This window comes from Carex rostrata, chromosome 30 (genome assembly GCF_964058835.1).
Source record: "Carex rostrata chromosome 30, lpCarRost1.2, whole genome shotgun sequence".
In the NCBI taxonomy this organism is placed as follows: Eukaryota; Viridiplantae; Streptophyta; class Magnoliopsida; order Poales; family Cyperaceae; genus Carex; species Carex rostrata.
Genome location: NC_135947.1, coordinates 5,042,194 through 5,059,363, shown reverse-complemented (window position 1 = coordinate 5,059,363; position 17,170 = coordinate 5,042,194). Strand labels below are relative to the sequence as shown.

Genomic DNA, 17,170 nt, shown 5'->3' with positions numbered 1-17,170 from the left:
TTTTATTTTCCCATTATTTATAAAAACTGAGGTTTGAACCAGGTCTCTCTCCTCTCTTCATGGATTATTCGTCTTCTTCTCAACCACAACTCAATCGACCGATCATCCAAGAACCACATGACACACCTCAACATTCTCAGCTGGTTCGGCCTGAGATCGGAAAACATCAGAGCTCATTTGAACAATTTCAGATGCGATCAGAACCCAATGGTGGAAAGATACATGAACTGGCGGCCGAGATGGCGTCTCTACGAGCAGAGCTCAATTCCTTGAATCATAAGAACGACTTACTCTGGAATCATTTAGCAAATTTAGAACAGCACAATCAAACTTTGTTGATGGAGGATGCAAAAAACAACAAAAAGATTGATAAGCTGATCGGCATTGTTGAGCAGATTTTGGGGAAACAAATATGAAGTAATTATTATCTTTTTATTGGTTGTTTTATCTTTTGTTGTGCGAAATTAACTGCCGCATCAATTATAAATTGCTTGATTCAGTTTGGTGTTTGTTCTTATATATCCAAGTTTAGAGTCACATACAGGTTAAGGAATACATGTATATTTGTAAATTTTGATTTTATTTTATTCTTCTTTTGGTTACATGGTATTTCTTAAAAAAATGTAAGCCTGTTTAAGTGTATGAAAGTTCAATTAATTGGCAAGTTGTAACTTCAATGCTGATTAATGAAAGTTCAATTAATTTTGCTTTGCATTGTAAAAGTTGTGTTCCTCATCGCATCTTGTCTTTTCTCAACCTACCAATCTTGAATCCAAAAGATTTTAATTAGTCTTCAATTCTCTCATATTGAAACCATTATTAATAATGAAAATCATAATCCAAATTATGAAACTCTCACAACTCTTAATTATACATAGGAATGATTTAACATTGAGGTACTTGTAATTACTTACCAATGGGAAAAATACATATATACATGATACAGATACTAGTAATAAAATTTAACAATTATCTTTAACTTGTGCTTTATTGTCAAAATAACAAAAACCATATATATATATATATATATAGAGAGAGAGAGAGAGAGAGAGGAGAGTTAAAATGCACCCTCTTTTTGTGCTCCTAACATGCATCCTCTCCTCATATCTTCATTTTCAAAGTTTAAATAGTTGATTCTTCATATTAGAATGTGCTTGAAGATCAAATTTTACATTTTTTGAAATTTTTTTACTATTTTTTCAGAATTTTTATTAAACTAAACAATTATAAAAAAAATTTAGCAAAGTGATGATTTTCAAAAATTCTGAAAAAATAGTAAATTTTTTTCAAAAAATGTAAAATTTGGTCTCTAAGCACATTTTAATATGAAGAACATGTTGGAAGGTTCAAATCAACTATTTAAACTTTGAAAATGAAGATATAAGAGAAGAGTGCACATTAGGAGCACAAAAAAAGAGTGCATTTTATATAAATCATATAGTTTTATATCCAGAGTTTGAAATTGAAAAGGTTTGGGATTATTAAATCAATTATACATTTTGCTGTATTCTTAAATTGGGAGCACGAAGAACGTAATTTTGGAAAATACACCTCTCTAAAATGTTGACATCTTCGCTGAATTTCTTTTCTGGGAAATTTGTTTTGTCACCGGGACTTTTTTATAGTGCAACATGCGTAAATTTTGTTCACTCAAAGCAAAAATAAATACAAAATTTATACATAATTTACATTTATGTACAAAAGTACGACACAATATGACACATAAATGATGAATGACTACTTGTGGGGACCATTAACTAACTGAACTTCATTAATTACTTGGGGACCACCTAATATTTAATAGATTTTATAACTGATGCGTGCAAATATGGATACCTATGTGCACAAGTGTTAATATATAATATATCAAATATTCATACCTAAGATACCAAGTACTTCGGAAAAAAAAACTGGGCACATTACACACACATCTTTTACATGTTTTTAGAGTTGAATTTTTTTTTCTTCATTCAATTTCATCAATATTTATGACGATATGTGAGAAAATTTATAAATCTAAAACCATGGACGTCTTCTACATAATTTTCTCTTTCAAATAAGATCCATGATGACATACTTTTGGGTTGTCCATCGTGCAAGTATTTGTACCTCGTCATGCAAATATTCATACGTTGTCGTGTAAGTATTCATACCTTGTAATGCATTACCTGTGGGGACCGCTAATTAAGTGGGGGACCACTAACTACTTAGATAACCACCTAATATTTGATAGATTTTACAACTGTCACGTGTAAATATGGATGCATATGCGCGCAGGTGTTAATATATAATATATCAAGTATGAATACTTGCACGGCGGACAAATCAAAAGTACTTCATCATGGATCTCATTTGAAAGAGAAAATTACGTAGAAAATATCTGTGACTTTAGATTCGCAAAAAAATTCACAAATTGTCAGAAATATGGACGACATTGCATAAGAAAAAAAAACCATAAAATGTGTAAAAAATGAGTATGTGATAAGAAAGATTGTTTAAAGAAATACTTGATATCTTACATATGAATACTTACTATATTAGATGTTAATACTTGCGTGTATAAGTATACATATTTATGCGCATCAGTTGTAAAGTTTTTCAAATATAAGTGGTCCCCCACATTATTAATGACTGATACATGTTTTCTTTTGTCTTTTTGTGCTGAAAGTTGTGATCCCCTCATATAATTAATGATTGGGGGATGGATGGGGGAAATAAACTGGGGGAAATAAATCTTTATTCTTTTTTTTAAAAGAAAACATATATATTGTTGCTTTCATGTTTATCATTTGTATAACTTGACTCATACCATAATTGATAAGGTGGATAAGGTTTATTTTCCATTAGTTTATCATGGTATAGATATGGATAAGATTTTTTTTTATTAACATGTAAGAGCTATTTTATACCCGTTACCCGATAGGATAATAATAAATATGAAATTATATATGATACTTTTTATTTATATATAACTATATGATTTTATTATTATATTTATATTGATCATTATTACATTTCATATTTTTTTTTATTTAGTAATTAATGATAAAATTAATTTATCCAAGATTTTATATAGTTTTTTAATTTAGTAATCTATGAAAAAATTGATTTATACAATATTTGATGATTTTATTTAGTTACTAATTTATCTTTTTAAAATATGGGATCAAAAATTATAAACGAAATAAAAAAATTATAATATTTTTACATTACGTGATATTAGGTACAAGTTTTATTTAATATATATATTTATTTTTTATTTTTAAAATTAAATTATATATTTTATCAATTTATTCACTAATTGTTGTTATTTATTGCCTAACTCATTATTTTAATGAATAAAAGTAGAGTACGAAAAAGAATAATCTTAAAGTATAAGTATGAAAAATTCGTTAATTACTGTTGTTTGTTTGGTAACTCATTATCTTAATGAATAAGGATAGAGTATGAGTAAGTTTATATTTAATGGATAAAAGTTGAGTATGAATAAGACTAATTTTAGAGTATTTATGAAAATATTTGTTGTTTCTTAACTCATTATCTTAATGAGTAAGGATAGAGTATAAGTAAATTTATATTTAATGGATAAAAGTAAAGTATGAATAAGACTAATTTTAGAGTATAAGTATGCAAATATTTGTTAAATAATGTTATTTATTTTGTAACTCATTATCGTAATTAGTAAGAAAATAGTAAAAGTTTATATTTAATGGATAAAAGTAGGATATGAATAAGATAAGGAGTAGAACTAGGGTGTTCTTAAGCTTACCAAAGTGTTTGGTAAGCTTAACTCCAAAATCCATCAAATCGATTTCAAATGACGAATCCGAATTGTTGGAAACCATCTATCTTACGTGTCATGCGTCTACATGTGAAATTTTTAAACATTTAAATTAGTTTAGTATAAAGTCAATTGGTCAAAATTAGAAGGTTAATAAATTAATTTTAGTGCATTCATTTTTTGAATGTTTTTTTACCACTTAACTTAATACTAAATTAATTCGAATGTTTAAAATTTTCACATGTAGACTAATCACTCGTAAGGTAAACGGATTTCAACGGTTCAGATTCGTCATTTGAAACATATTTGATGGGTTTTGGAGTTAAGCTCACCAAACACTTTGATGAGCTTAAGAACACCCTAGTTCTACTCTAAGATAAGTATGAAAATATTTGTTAATTGTTGTTATTTATTTCGTAAAAAAAATATCTTAATGAATAAGGATTGAGCATGAATAATTTATATTTAATGAATAAAACTAGAGTATAAATAAGACCAATTTTAGAGTATAGGTATCAAAATATTCGTTAATTGTTGTTATTTGTTTCGTAACTTATTATTTTAATAAACAAGGATAGAGTATGAGTAAGTTTATATTCAGTCAGTAATAGAATATAAGTAGAACTAATTTTGAAGTATAAGTTAGAAAATATTTCCACTCTATCCGTACTATCCGTATTAGTATTTTCCGGAGAACTCGGAATGTCCGGACATTTTTATTAATAACCCAAAAAAAAAATATTTTTACCAAAATAACCCAAAATCCTGATTTTTTTCAAATCTGACCAAACCGCCAAGATCCTTTGGCGGTCCACTTCTATAGCAGACCGCCATGGATACGGGCGGTCCGCTAGGGACCAGATCGTTGGTATCCCTGACGGTCCACTAGTTGTCCTACAAAACCAGCATTTTCTCTCTCCAGCACACACTGCAAAGAAGGAGAAAGAGAGAGCGCAGGCGATTGTTTGGGCGATTTCAGACGATTTTCTAGGCGACTAAATCTACAGGTAATTTTTTTTTTCATTACTTTGTAATTATTTTATAATTAGTCTATGTTTACTGTACAATTAGTCTATATTTGTTTGAACATGATGGACAATAGCGAAAGAGGTACTCATGCTGCCAAATGTCACTGTAATGCAATACTTCTTTTGAAAAGAGTTGGTGTCAAATATCCCATTGAAAATCCACCCCTTTCAGACGATGACTTTGTTGAAAATCCATATGGATATGGTCTGAAAAAAAAATTCATGAAGACCCTCCAACCCCAGACTTTGTTCCATGTACTTATACTAGTAAGGCGAGCACATCGTCGGGTGTCACCAATTAGAAGCCGGCGGCTAAGAATACTGCTGTTAAGAATCCGGCTGCTAAGAAGTCAGTTGGTAAGAAGCCGACTGCTAAGAAATAGGATTTTAAATTCGTCAATTTAGTTTTTTCGTCGTGAGATGTTTCTTAATGTATTTTATCATCTTGTCAGACAATTTATCATTTATCTCCGAATTAATTATTGAATATGCTAGATAATATAACTGTAGTTCTAAAGTAGTCTAACATAGTCTAACAAGTAAAGTTCACGAATACAATTAAAGTTCAATGATACAACTGAAGTTCACCAATATTCATAACTTAGTTCAAACCAAACATAATAAGTTCACCCAAGCAAAATAATAAGTTAATCTTTCACGACGTCGGAATAAACCCAATAGACGAGAAGATTTTCTGGTGCCAGCTGCAGGTGCGGCAGTACTTGTAGACCCTTGGCTACTAGATGATTGGGTCGCAAGAGGTGGTTGTGTTCTACCAGTTGCTTCAGCAACAACTCTCGCATTTTCTCTTTCATTTTGTTCGTTTATGGCATCTGAACATAACAACAGAATTCAGTTATTAATATAATAAAATCATAAATTAATTCTGAAAAATGCGACATACCTGCCCTGCGCCTATCAGAAACGGAACAGCGAGCCTGATTTCCCGATGGCCTCCTACCACCCATCTTGTTATATTCCGAAATTCTAAAACATAATTAAATTATTAAATCGATCATTTGGCTTAAATAAAAATTTTAATTAACTTAACGATCGTTCAGAAATTTTCTGACTGACTAAAACGAATCTAAAATTTCAAAATATAAATAATGTATGAAATTATGTATATTAAAATTTAGAGATTTAAAAATAAAATAAAATATAGCACAAGGAATAAAATTATAATTATTCCGTAAATTAGAAACTTAGAAAAATCCGCTACAATTTCTTTGAATTTTTAGAAAAGAAGAAATTGATTTAATTAGATTCGTGTGAATAAATAAGTAATTGAATTCCAAATAAAAGTATAATTATACGAAAGTATTCGTACAAATAAAATATAGAATTTATAAAACCCGTTCATTTAGAACTTTTAGATAATTAATTGAATATACATAATTATATAAAAGGAAATCAAATTATTCGAATCTTAAATTGAGAAATAAATATACGAATTTTATGTGCGAATATAGTTACAAAAATTTACGAACTTTCGATTTGAATTTATGAAAGAAACAAAACTTAAACCAATTAAATGAAACTATATTGAAGTTTGGAATTATTTGGACCATTGGGTTCCATCCAGCACGAATCTTAAAGCAACCCCATTATTAAAACCCATTTTCTCTCTTTCTCTTCTCTCCCTCCCTGTCTGTGCGTGAACCCCACGCCAAACCCCCCCTCTTCTCTTCCTCTTTTTCCCCCCTGTCCGTGAGAACCACCCCACAGCCCTCTCCTTCTCTCTTTCCGCCATCTCCCTCCCCTCTCCTCTCTTCGGCCACTGAGGCGACACAGCCACAAAACCCCGCCCCATTCTCTCCTCTCCCTCTGTCCGTGAAGCCCCCACCAGCCCCCTGCCTCCCTTTTGCCTCCCGTGAAACCCTAAACCGTGCCCTTCCTCGCTGACCTGCGGCTTCACCACGAAAACCTCCCTCTCTTCTCTCTCGTTTTGAATCTTGTTGGATGTTACCACTCAAGCAGTATGGGGCAGCAGGACGTACGATCATGGATCTCGAGGCGAGGCTAGAAGCAAGGTGGAGAAGACAACAACCGACTATGACTACCGACCTTCGCCACGACGTGAGTCGGAAGCACGAATCAAATCTGAAATTTCATTCGGTAATGTTCTAAATTACTTAGTTGCTTCTTTTAAATGTGAAATTTTATGTTTTTCGTATGCGGGTTAGGAAATGATCTTCATGACAACCTTTCTTTGTTTTAATGTTTGTACCGTGTGCCTCTATTGATATAAATTGTAACCGGTACCAGTTTGGTACCAGTATTTTATGATTCTGGTACTGTTAGGGGTTGTTTTGTAAGCTTCCAGCTTTCTGCAGCATTCTAGAGTAATTCTGCAACGTTCCAGGGTCTGTTCTGTAAATTTTCAGTATTTTGACAGCTCTGGGTCAATTCTGGTAAATGACAGGGTTTGTAGTGTAAAATTTCGGATCTGACAGGGTTCAGGGACTGAACTGTGACAGAAAAATTAATTTGTTTAGAAAACAGTCCCTGACTAGGGACCTCTTTGTGACAGGATGTAAAAAGTTGTATGATAAGCCTTTTTCAATGAGAATTTCATAGAAATACTAGTTGCAAAATGTATAAAACTTAAGTAATGTTTTCAAACATAAATTTGAATAAAAGAAAGAATAGTTTGAAGTTTATTTGATAAATTGTGAGCACGGATAATTATTCAGAAACGATAATGCAAGTGATCAAGTAGTGATAAATAACTAGATACTTAAGTGACTCAAATTGTAAACAAAATAAAAATAGAAATAACAGTTGTATTATTTATTATCGCTAAACTAATATAATTAATACACCTAAATTATTATAAAAATAAAGAAAGCATGTATCTAAGTATATATGATAAATATATAACTATATATATAAGGAATTATGATTTCTTAACATAATATTCTACAATATATATGGAAGAGGTTATACCATATATTTTGCAAAGACGACATCATATAGCTTTTTAATATGTTTTTACATGTTCTTATAACTAAGCATAACACACACAGACACACATATATATATTCATGAACTTTCTAACAAACATTATAAGAATGACTAATATAGTTTAACAAATTCTTTGAGACTATACTTACCGAATAATATATGTACATCTATAATAATACTAATTTTATCTAACATTTATAATTAAGGAATTAGCTTAGTAGTTAGTAAATAAGTAAAGTAGGCATTTCTATAAACTAAAATGTGTATAAATAACGGCCATAATATTAAGGACGTAATTATTCATTAATAAATATAATTACTATATCTAGTTATTAAAAATATAATATAGTTTACCTTACATGCTTAATTTTATATGTTAAATCTTATATAGTATATGTCTAACAATGTATTAAATTAAAACACCCAACACATTAAATTAAAATAAAAGTTTCATAAAAAGTTTTTAAAGTTAAAATAGTTCTTTTAAACATTTTTGTTCGAACTTGTACAAAAATTCGTTGCTAATTAATAAAGGACAGTTAATTAGCAACGAAAAATAGTTGTTATGGACTTAGATTCGAAACGGCTAAGTAAACGTAGAGATTTAATTAGTTATAAAAATAACGAATTGCGCGACTTAGCAATAAATTAATTTGAAACACGTAAACCAATTAAGGGTTTCGTTTTTAATTTTATAAAACGAATTATACAACTAAAATATAAATTAGACCTAATTGTTAGAATAAATAATTTCAAACTTGAATCGAAATCGTGAATTTTATTATGGCTTATTTTATTTAATTAATTGTATTTTTAACTGAGACATGTGAAATTAGTTTAAAAGGGTACGTTTCTAAAACTTTAATTAAACTAAAGTTTTGAATAACCAAATGCAACCGTATGTAATAAAATACGTAACTAATACGAATTGATATAATAACTATTAAATTAACATATTTTATTGTAATATTACAATTAGGAATTTAAATTATAATTTAGGTTTCGAATATCGAATTCGAACGACGGGATTAATTATAGTGAATTAAATTAAATCAAAGAGAGTAGATAGTAGAATATATTAACTAAGTATAGCACATTTAAAAAATTACCGTAACTCCCGAACAATTATTTTATTACGAATAATTCGACATTTGAATTTATACAAGCAATATATCTTCAAAATTAAAGCGTTAGAATATAAATTTGACTAGGATTAAATTAGATTAAACTAGACCAAAGTGAATGATCAATAGTTGACAAACCTGTAAATTAAGATTAATGCTACGCTCGATGACATGAAATTAATTAATTAATATATGCCTAATCGGATCAGTCCGACTGACTGAACCGATAAATTTTATAAAATCGAAGTAATCGAGAAATCGACTTGTACATTAATTGGGACGAGGGTTAGAATAAAATTAGCGTAGATTTTAATTAGTTTAAATTACGTGATCACAGATCAGTCAACTCCGTGCGAGTCCGACCCGTGGGCCGATCCGACTGACCCGCAGTTCGGAGCATACGTGGAGCACGCCGATTATTAGCGACAGAGACTCCAGCCCTACAGGTGTGGGATATCTGAATTATTCTTTTCATGGGCGTACTCTTACCAGTCGTTCCATCTGATCTGACATTCGCACTTTATTTTTAAGTAGTTGCATTAAAACTTTAAAGCATGTTTATCCTTTCTGCACTGTAGGTAGAATTGCATAAACCCTGAAAAACTCGAATTTACTGTATTTTAAGAGTAGAGTAATTAAATAATATTATATATATATCTTATTAGAATATTAGGTTATTAGCTGTCTTCTTCTCGTAGAAGACTATATTATTATTTTACGTGCATACGCATGCATTGGTGAGAGCTGAGCAGAGCCGAGTGACTTCGTTCCGTCTTGGTGTCACTTGGCATGGGACGGCCCGATAGCCACTGAGCTGAGGGTCACTTGATCCTTGGATGGCTTTAGGAATATATTATATGTATAACTTGATTATATATATCCTTTTCGATCATTTTGCTATTTGACGTGAGCAGTTCCGATATCGAGTTCTGTGGCACGATACGATTCGGGAATTTATTCCTTCCCTACATTAGGAGCTACTTTGCCTAGAACGGAAGTTCCCAAGTCCAATGCAGGCCTTGAGGAATGATGTGCAAGTGCATAAGGTCGACGAGCCTTGATGCACGGGGTCGACGAGCCCCTGATCCTATTGGTCTGGCCGGACGGTAGAGTTCTCTCCTGCTCATGAGGGAAGAGATTAACTTTTTACGACTTGCATTGTATGATTTCTCCTATTGGATATGTTTGGGTGATGAATCGTTAGGCGAGATGACACATTGGATTTGATATAACCATCGGCTAGTGTGCTATTATCTTGTGGAGCAATGCTCGATGTCACTAGGCAACGTGTATCATTGCACTCTGATCACAGTCCTTGGATTATATTGTTTGGATCTTTTTGATCCTATTGGCACGGCACGGGGTGATTACTTTATCCATATTATTATTATTATTATTATTATTGTATTTGGGCACACAGTGCAAGGAGTACTGGATTCCGACTTGATTTATATCCGATATTACACTTTGATTTTATTTTGGGTTTATTTCGCATGTTGGCATAATAGAATAATCGCATCATGGTATCATTCAAAAGCATTATAAATTCTTTTAGCTATTAATATAGGTTCACACATGTGCATATTTTAACTGTATTCATTTTATAAATAAAAGTGCTTTGACCGTAGAGGATCCCTGAGGGGATAATTCTGGGTCACATACTGGGCGACTCGTCGCTCACCCACAAGTTGTTTCGTGGGTTTTAGGTACAGCATCTGGCGATCCGCAGCAGGAGTTGTCAGGAGTTGTCCCCGATGGCCACATCGTTTGATTAGCTAGAGTTAGACTTTTGATTAGGTTTACGAGTCCCGTATTTTCTGTGTTATATATATACGGGCTCGATAGATCATGTATCCCCTTCTATAGATGGTGTGATTTGGATCCGAGATGGATCGAATTATATGTTATGTATGTGTATGTTTATTTATTTGTTATGTGACTGATGCTTGATATTTATATTATTTTGCTTCCGCTGTTGTTTGATTTATTATTGATGATTAGCCTTGCGTGCTTAATGACTAATTAAGCACGAGGCGAGGTTGATCACACCTTAATCCAGAATTGCTGGTTTGGGGTGTGACACATCTCGTCCATGGTCATTATAGCATGTTTGTGTTATAAAGCCTGCAAGCCGAATGAGGCATCTTTCGAGTAATACACGCTATCTACACCCTTAGTTAGCTTATCACCCACGTACAGTGCAACCAGCATTTTTTCCTTAACAAACTACATTTAAAAAAAATTCATAAGAATTACAGTATAATAGATTCAAAATCAGTGAAACCAGACTAATTTATAGTATTTACAGACTGCGGGTATAATAATTATTAATTAAAAATTAAACAGAAAATAATTAAATAAAAAATAAAATACCTGTACCAATCGCCTCTAAATCGCCTAAAATCGCTTCAAAATCGCCAAAATCGCTCTCTTTCTTCTCTGTGGTTTAACAAATGAATACAGTGCGTGCTGGAGAGAGAAAGCGTGTAAGACAGCTAGTAGACCGCCAGGGATACCAGCGGTCTGGTCCCTGGCGGACCGCCAGTGTCTCTGGCGGTTGGCTATAGAACTGGACCGTCAGGGATCCTGGCGGTTTGGTCAGATTTGAAAAAACTCAGGATTTTGGATTATTTTGGTAAAAATGTTTTTTTTTGGGTTATTAATAAAAATGGCCGCGGAATGTCTCGCCTTATCTCTATTGTCCGGTCCCATTTTCTCAAGTTCTTTACTAAAAAATGAGAGGAAAAAAAAGGAACAAACTTTAAATAGAACTTCTTAAACTTTTAAACCTATTTTCCCATTAGATAGACCAGTTCTATCCTACACCAGGTTCGAGATGGCAACCGACCTACAAAGCGGAAATTAATGTTCTTGTACCTGCTAAACACCAAGTCCAGCAGTCAATTCTCCATTTCAGAACTCTAATTAAACTAACGAACTAAACGGCGGGAATATCTTGACCTTCTCCAGATAAACAGAACAATATGGGAAATATCCTTTCCTAATTATTGACCGTCAGATCAGAATCCAACTCGTTAATATGTGAGATTTTGACTGTTAGATCATCATCGAACCTTATTATACTATAGAACTGTCGCCATTCGATGGCTTCACTGGAGAGTATGTATACCCTGATACCCTCTGCTAAAGACAACCATGTTTCCGCTTTCTTTCCTTTTTAGCTCCCTCGCATATCTAGACCCTACTAGGGTTTATAGTCCGATCTTTATCCCCTCTTCTTCTCATGGATTCTCCTTAGCATATCTAGACCTACTAGGGTTTAGTCTGATCTCTCTTCCCTCTTTTTCTCATGGATTCTCCTCCTCCTCCTCCTCCTTCTTCACCAGTGCGACAATTTCTTATGCAAGCTGAGATTAAAGAAGAAGATAAAACATCTAGACAATTCCAGATGCAATCTACCATAGAAATGCCCTGTGTCGTATCTGAACAATCTGATCAGGGGCAACCAGAAACCACTTGCGTAGCTGAACTAGAGGCCAGGATAGCATCTCTACAAACAGAGCTCGATTTACTTAAGTCCATTATATCGCAAGACAAGCAAATGGATATTCACTATGTAAGGTGTGAGAACGAGACACTAAAGGGTCAGATTGCAGAAGCACGACAATGCATCAATTACCTGCTGGAATATGCCAAACGTAAGAAGCAAGAGATCGTAAAGCTGAGAAATGCTCCTTTAATTCGGATAGAGAAAGAGAAAGAAATTGATAGGAAGGGGAAGAAGGTGGTAAAGGTTGAGGAAGGTGGTGAGGAAAAAAAAGGCACATCAATGTTTTTCTTTACCAGAAATGGCCGCACATATGAGGTACTCGATGTAACAGAAGACAGTGATGATATTGATGAAGAAGAAGAAGAAGAACTAACAAATGAAAAAGAGGAGGATGTTGCGCTGCTTAAAACATTTCTGAAAATAGTGAATTCGGAAGGGCTCGGATCTTGCTCTAAAACAGGTTCCGGGTCGGTGGAAGTTGATGACATGATCCAATTTAAGGCTGGAATGGACTGCGGGCTGAGCAATGGTGAAGTAGAGAAATTGAGTGTGCTTGATGAAATCACATCTCCAGAGCCTAACTATAACAAAAGGTCAAAATTAGTGATGTCTGGTGAAAGTGGATCTTTGTCTTGTCAAACGGGTCTGCCATCAGATCCAATGAAATCTAAATCTACAACGGATACCCCTGAAATCGTGAAATTGAATGTAAATGAAGAGAAATTAACGCTTAGAAAGAGGAAATGGGACGAATGTTTCAGAAGTGAAGAGGATATGCTCTGTTCTCTGACGAGTAAGCCAGAGATGCTACTGGAGGCAGTCTGTGCGTTGTCCCGACTGGAGACGAAGAAGCGCATTTGGAGGTCTAAGGAGATCCATTGCAAGGGTCTCTCTGACTCAGATTATCAGAAGTATGTTAACTGTTCTTAATTTATCTTTTGTTATTTCGCCATTTCGCTAGTACCTAAATTGAATATATATACCACTTTTGGTCTAATTCTTTTAAGTTTTAACAACTAACATATAGACCAGTATAACTTTTGTATTAACATATATACAACAGCAAGTATCAGGCACTGGTTGAATATATAATTGTTTTTCTTTTAAGACTTTGAGAAGAACTCTGTGAAAAACTTAATACGCTTTGAGTATTTAACTTATGAGGGTTTAATCTCATCTGGGTTTCTAGAACTGAGGATTTTATATATTTTTGTTGATTAATTGACTCATAACTGTAATCTGATATAGTTATGGTAATATAAATATGGGCTGATTTCAGCCTTTTTGAAAAACAAAATTAGGTTTTTTTTTTTTCTTTTTGAAAACTTGGTAGTGACTATCCCAAAGCAAAAAAAGAAATTAGGTTTGAAGCATGGATTTTGAAACTGGTTTATAATAAGCTTGTCAGTTGGTTCATCCTGTCATGCCCTAATTCTTGCTGATATTGATGATTGACGGAGTATTATTATGCTGGCCTGTATTATTCTTGCTGATATTAGGTTTGAAGCATGTATTATTATTGCTGATATTTTTCTTTCAATTTCAGTTTTTACTTATAAGTCCGCTAACACAATTATACTGCGCAGGTCAGAGTTATGAACCAAATTTGTTTGTACCAAAGTTGAATATATAAGACTTAGGTGCTATGGATCGCATAAGATCTTATGTATTACGGGTTTAAAAGTTAATCATATAAACTTCAATCTAAGTAGCTCAGCAAATTTGTTATATAATGAATTTGTAGAATATCAATTTTTATTATTTTTTAAAAAAAATTATTAGTTTTTATGATTTATGAATGATGACAAAAATAACTTAAAAATGAAAGAAAATTGTCAATGTTTTGAATCATTTTTTTTCATCTTTCATAAATTACAAAAAATAGAAAAAGAATTTCAAAAATCATAAAAATTGATATTTTACAAGTTCATTATATAACAAATTTTACTAAGCTATTAATTAGATTGAAGTTTAAAGTTTATGCGAGTAGTCTTTGAGCAGTAGTACGGAAAACCTTATGTTACCCATATCACCTAAATCTTGCTCTTTAAAGTTTGTATTATTTTATCCAAGGACCATATCTATATTTTACAATATATACAGGTTGATGGATTTGGCAAAATTCCTGATGGAAGGCGATCTCAATGGTCCCAATATTAAGACGACTGAAGAATTAGAAAATAATTTCAAGGGCGGTTTAGACTTTTGCGCCGAGCTGGTCGGTACCTACTCGCCTCAGTTGTTTCATATTTTCTCCAAGGGATTGGACCTTCACTTTTGCTGAACTCTCTGACCTAAAATGGTCTTCTAAGAGTCAGAATTCAGAATATCATCCTTTTTGCTAATTTTTTTATATGCTTTATATATGCACTGAACTTTTTATAGGGTTTTTTTTTATAGACTTTATATATGTACTGAACCATTTTTTTATATATGATATATTATCTTTTACATCTGGAGTTATTGCATGTGATTATGTGATTTGCTAATCAGAATGATGCTTAGGTAAATTACTCCTCTAAAAGGCTTTAATTATTCCTTTAATAATACCAATTTGAGCAATTATGTGGTAAACTACTTGATAACGAACAAAAAACATTGCTTAGAATTAGAAGCGAGGAGCTAAACGAGAGAGAGATTATTGAAATAATCCCAGGACTTTGGTTCAAAGCGTAGAAGGGAGAAAACAGTGGAATTCATATCACCTGAGGTACCTCAACTTTTGAGTTTGAATCCGGTCCATTTGTTTTATACGTAAAAAATAGTCTTAATGGCCAATTAAACGGCCTCGTTAACAGTGGTCAAACAGTTACGAATACACTTAACAAATGCATGTTTGCAGATGAAAACCATTAATCGGCCGTTTTATCTTTTTATCGTCTGTTTATTCCCGTTTATTTCCGTTTATTTCAATTTATTTCAGTGAATACATTGATTTTTTTTTTGTGATAGTGTGTGATAATAAATTTTATAAATTATGTATTTTAGTTTTATTTGTGCTTAGATATACATCCAATATTTTTAATATAATATTTTTCTTCTTACTTACTTGACTAATTTTTTTGTTATTTATATACTATATATTTTTCTTACTTACCAATGTTATTTTTTTCAATTAGTACGATATATTAATTTATGAAACTAAGTTTTTATCATAGATTAAATTTAGTGATTTTATGTCGAAAAATTTCATTTATTTAAAATAATATGTTATTAGTATTTGGAAAAGCTTAATTCTTGAATTTATTTTTCATTAAATAAATGTGTTACTTACACATGTAAAGTACTTATACATTAAGAAAAAATAAGCTTAATATCGTGTTATAATAATAGAACTAAGTTAAATTAAATTTATTTGATAAGTTTAATGAGTTAAATAAATTATGATATATATACATAAATTTAATAAAAACGTTAAATTGTCTGCATAATTCCGATTAATCGCTCGTATGCTGATTAATCGTTTGGCCATGCCTGTCCGTCCGCATACTGTTATTTACAACACTTTTTTATACTAACACGACTCTTAAAGAGATCCGTACATAACATGTTTGTGTCAGAATTGGTCCAGATCTTGATCGAACGATCTTAAATTGTTAATTGAACCTCAAGCGGTACATTACCATATAGTGTCAGACTGAGGGAAAGGAAAAAAGAAAGTAGAATTTAGATGAGCGGTCTGGATTTATTGACATGATTCGACATCAATACTACTCGATCTAAATATATTTAATGTTACATGAAGTATATAAATAAGACAGGGCTGAGCACTTCATTATTAAAAAATTAAAACAATCAAGTGATAGTGAGATTATTATTTTTATAAAAAAGAGAGAGAGAGAGAGAGAGAAAATCTACTGGCTAGAAGCAAAACAATGAAATTTAACGAGTTTGAAATATCAACCCAAAAAATTCCAGTCCTTTATTTCAGCCCACCAATAAGCAATAGATTTGGTACAGGCCGATGTTTATTGATTAAATAGTTCTTTTTTTAATGGACTTGATAGTGGGTAATAAGGGGCCTAATCGGTATGTCATATGTGCTATACTATGCAAAATGGGCATTGCTTCTCTAATCGATATGCCTTAATGAGGAGGCCTTGAGAGTCCACCTTTGAGTTGCCGAATAAGCAGGAATTTCATAGTAATGTAGCTTCAATTCGGATCGCATTGCCAATCAGTCAGGTCGTACTGAAACAGCGACTTTAATTTGATGAGATTAATCCTTAAACAGACCAACGGATTACTCTCCTTGAACATAGCCTATAGCTCTCAATCTTATTATAATTATGGACCAAAGACTGTAACAAATAGGTATGACGAATATAGTCGGGTCACTTTATATCCGGCTATTTTTATTAATACGCTTAAAAAAAAAATTTTAAAATGTCTCTGCGTTGGATTTTTTTTAAAAACTGCTCCGACCGCTGGGCCTACGGGTGGGCCACTCTCTCTAGCAGACCGTCCGGGTCAGAGGCGGTCTACTAGGAACCAGACTGTCTGGAGCCGGGCGGTCCTCTATTTTTTATTTTTATTTTTATTTTTTATGTTAGAGAGATCTTAATATTTTGATTTAAATAATTTTGTGAAGAAAAAGTTTTCTTGTTTAGAGTGTATGCCAAAAAATAAGACATTTGATATATTTATGAAGTGATGTCGTAACTCTTTATAATTTTGATTTGATTTGTCAGTTGGATATCACAAATCGAAAGATAACACTAATTAAGGACTTGGCCTTGATTCTTAATAATTTATTTTA

At 32.2% G+C, this 17,170-nt stretch overlaps 1 protein-coding gene and 1 long non-coding RNA gene across 2 annotated transcripts; both read left to right on the top strand.

Annotated features, from left to right (window-relative positions):
* The first annotated feature begins 6,468 nt into the window (after nucleotides 1-6,468).
* On the top strand, nucleotides 6,469-10,870 carry LOC144546946 (uncharacterized). The gene is made up of 3 exons (XR_013508921.1): nucleotides 6,469-6,927; nucleotides 9,238-9,346; nucleotides 10,607-10,870. It is a non-coding gene; the product is annotated as an uncharacterized LOC144546946 (long non-coding RNA).
* A 1,211-nt stretch (nucleotides 10,871-12,081) lies between these two features.
* LOC144546889 (uncharacterized) lies at nucleotides 12,082-14,866 on the top strand. The gene is made up of 2 exons (XM_078295477.1): nucleotides 12,082-13,322; nucleotides 14,515-14,866. The coding sequence occupies exons 1-2, from the start codon at nucleotides 12,211-12,213 to the stop codon at nucleotides 14,693-14,695; spliced, it is 1,293 nt and encodes a 430-aa protein (XP_078151603.1). The 5' UTR covers nucleotides 12,082-12,210; the 3' UTR covers nucleotides 14,696-14,866.
* The last annotated feature ends 2,304 nt before the right edge of the window (nucleotides 14,867-17,170 follow it).

Excerpts from the sequence above, each read along its gene's own strand:
- LOC144546889 (XM_078295477.1), top strand. The coding sequence starts at position 12,211 with ATGGATTCTCCTCCTCCTCCTCCTCCTTCTTCACCAGTGCGACAATTT. Across the intron at positions 13,323-14,514 it reads TCTGACTCAGATTATCAGAA|GTTGATGGATTTGGCAAAAT; the intron begins GTATGTTAACTG and ends CAATATATACAG.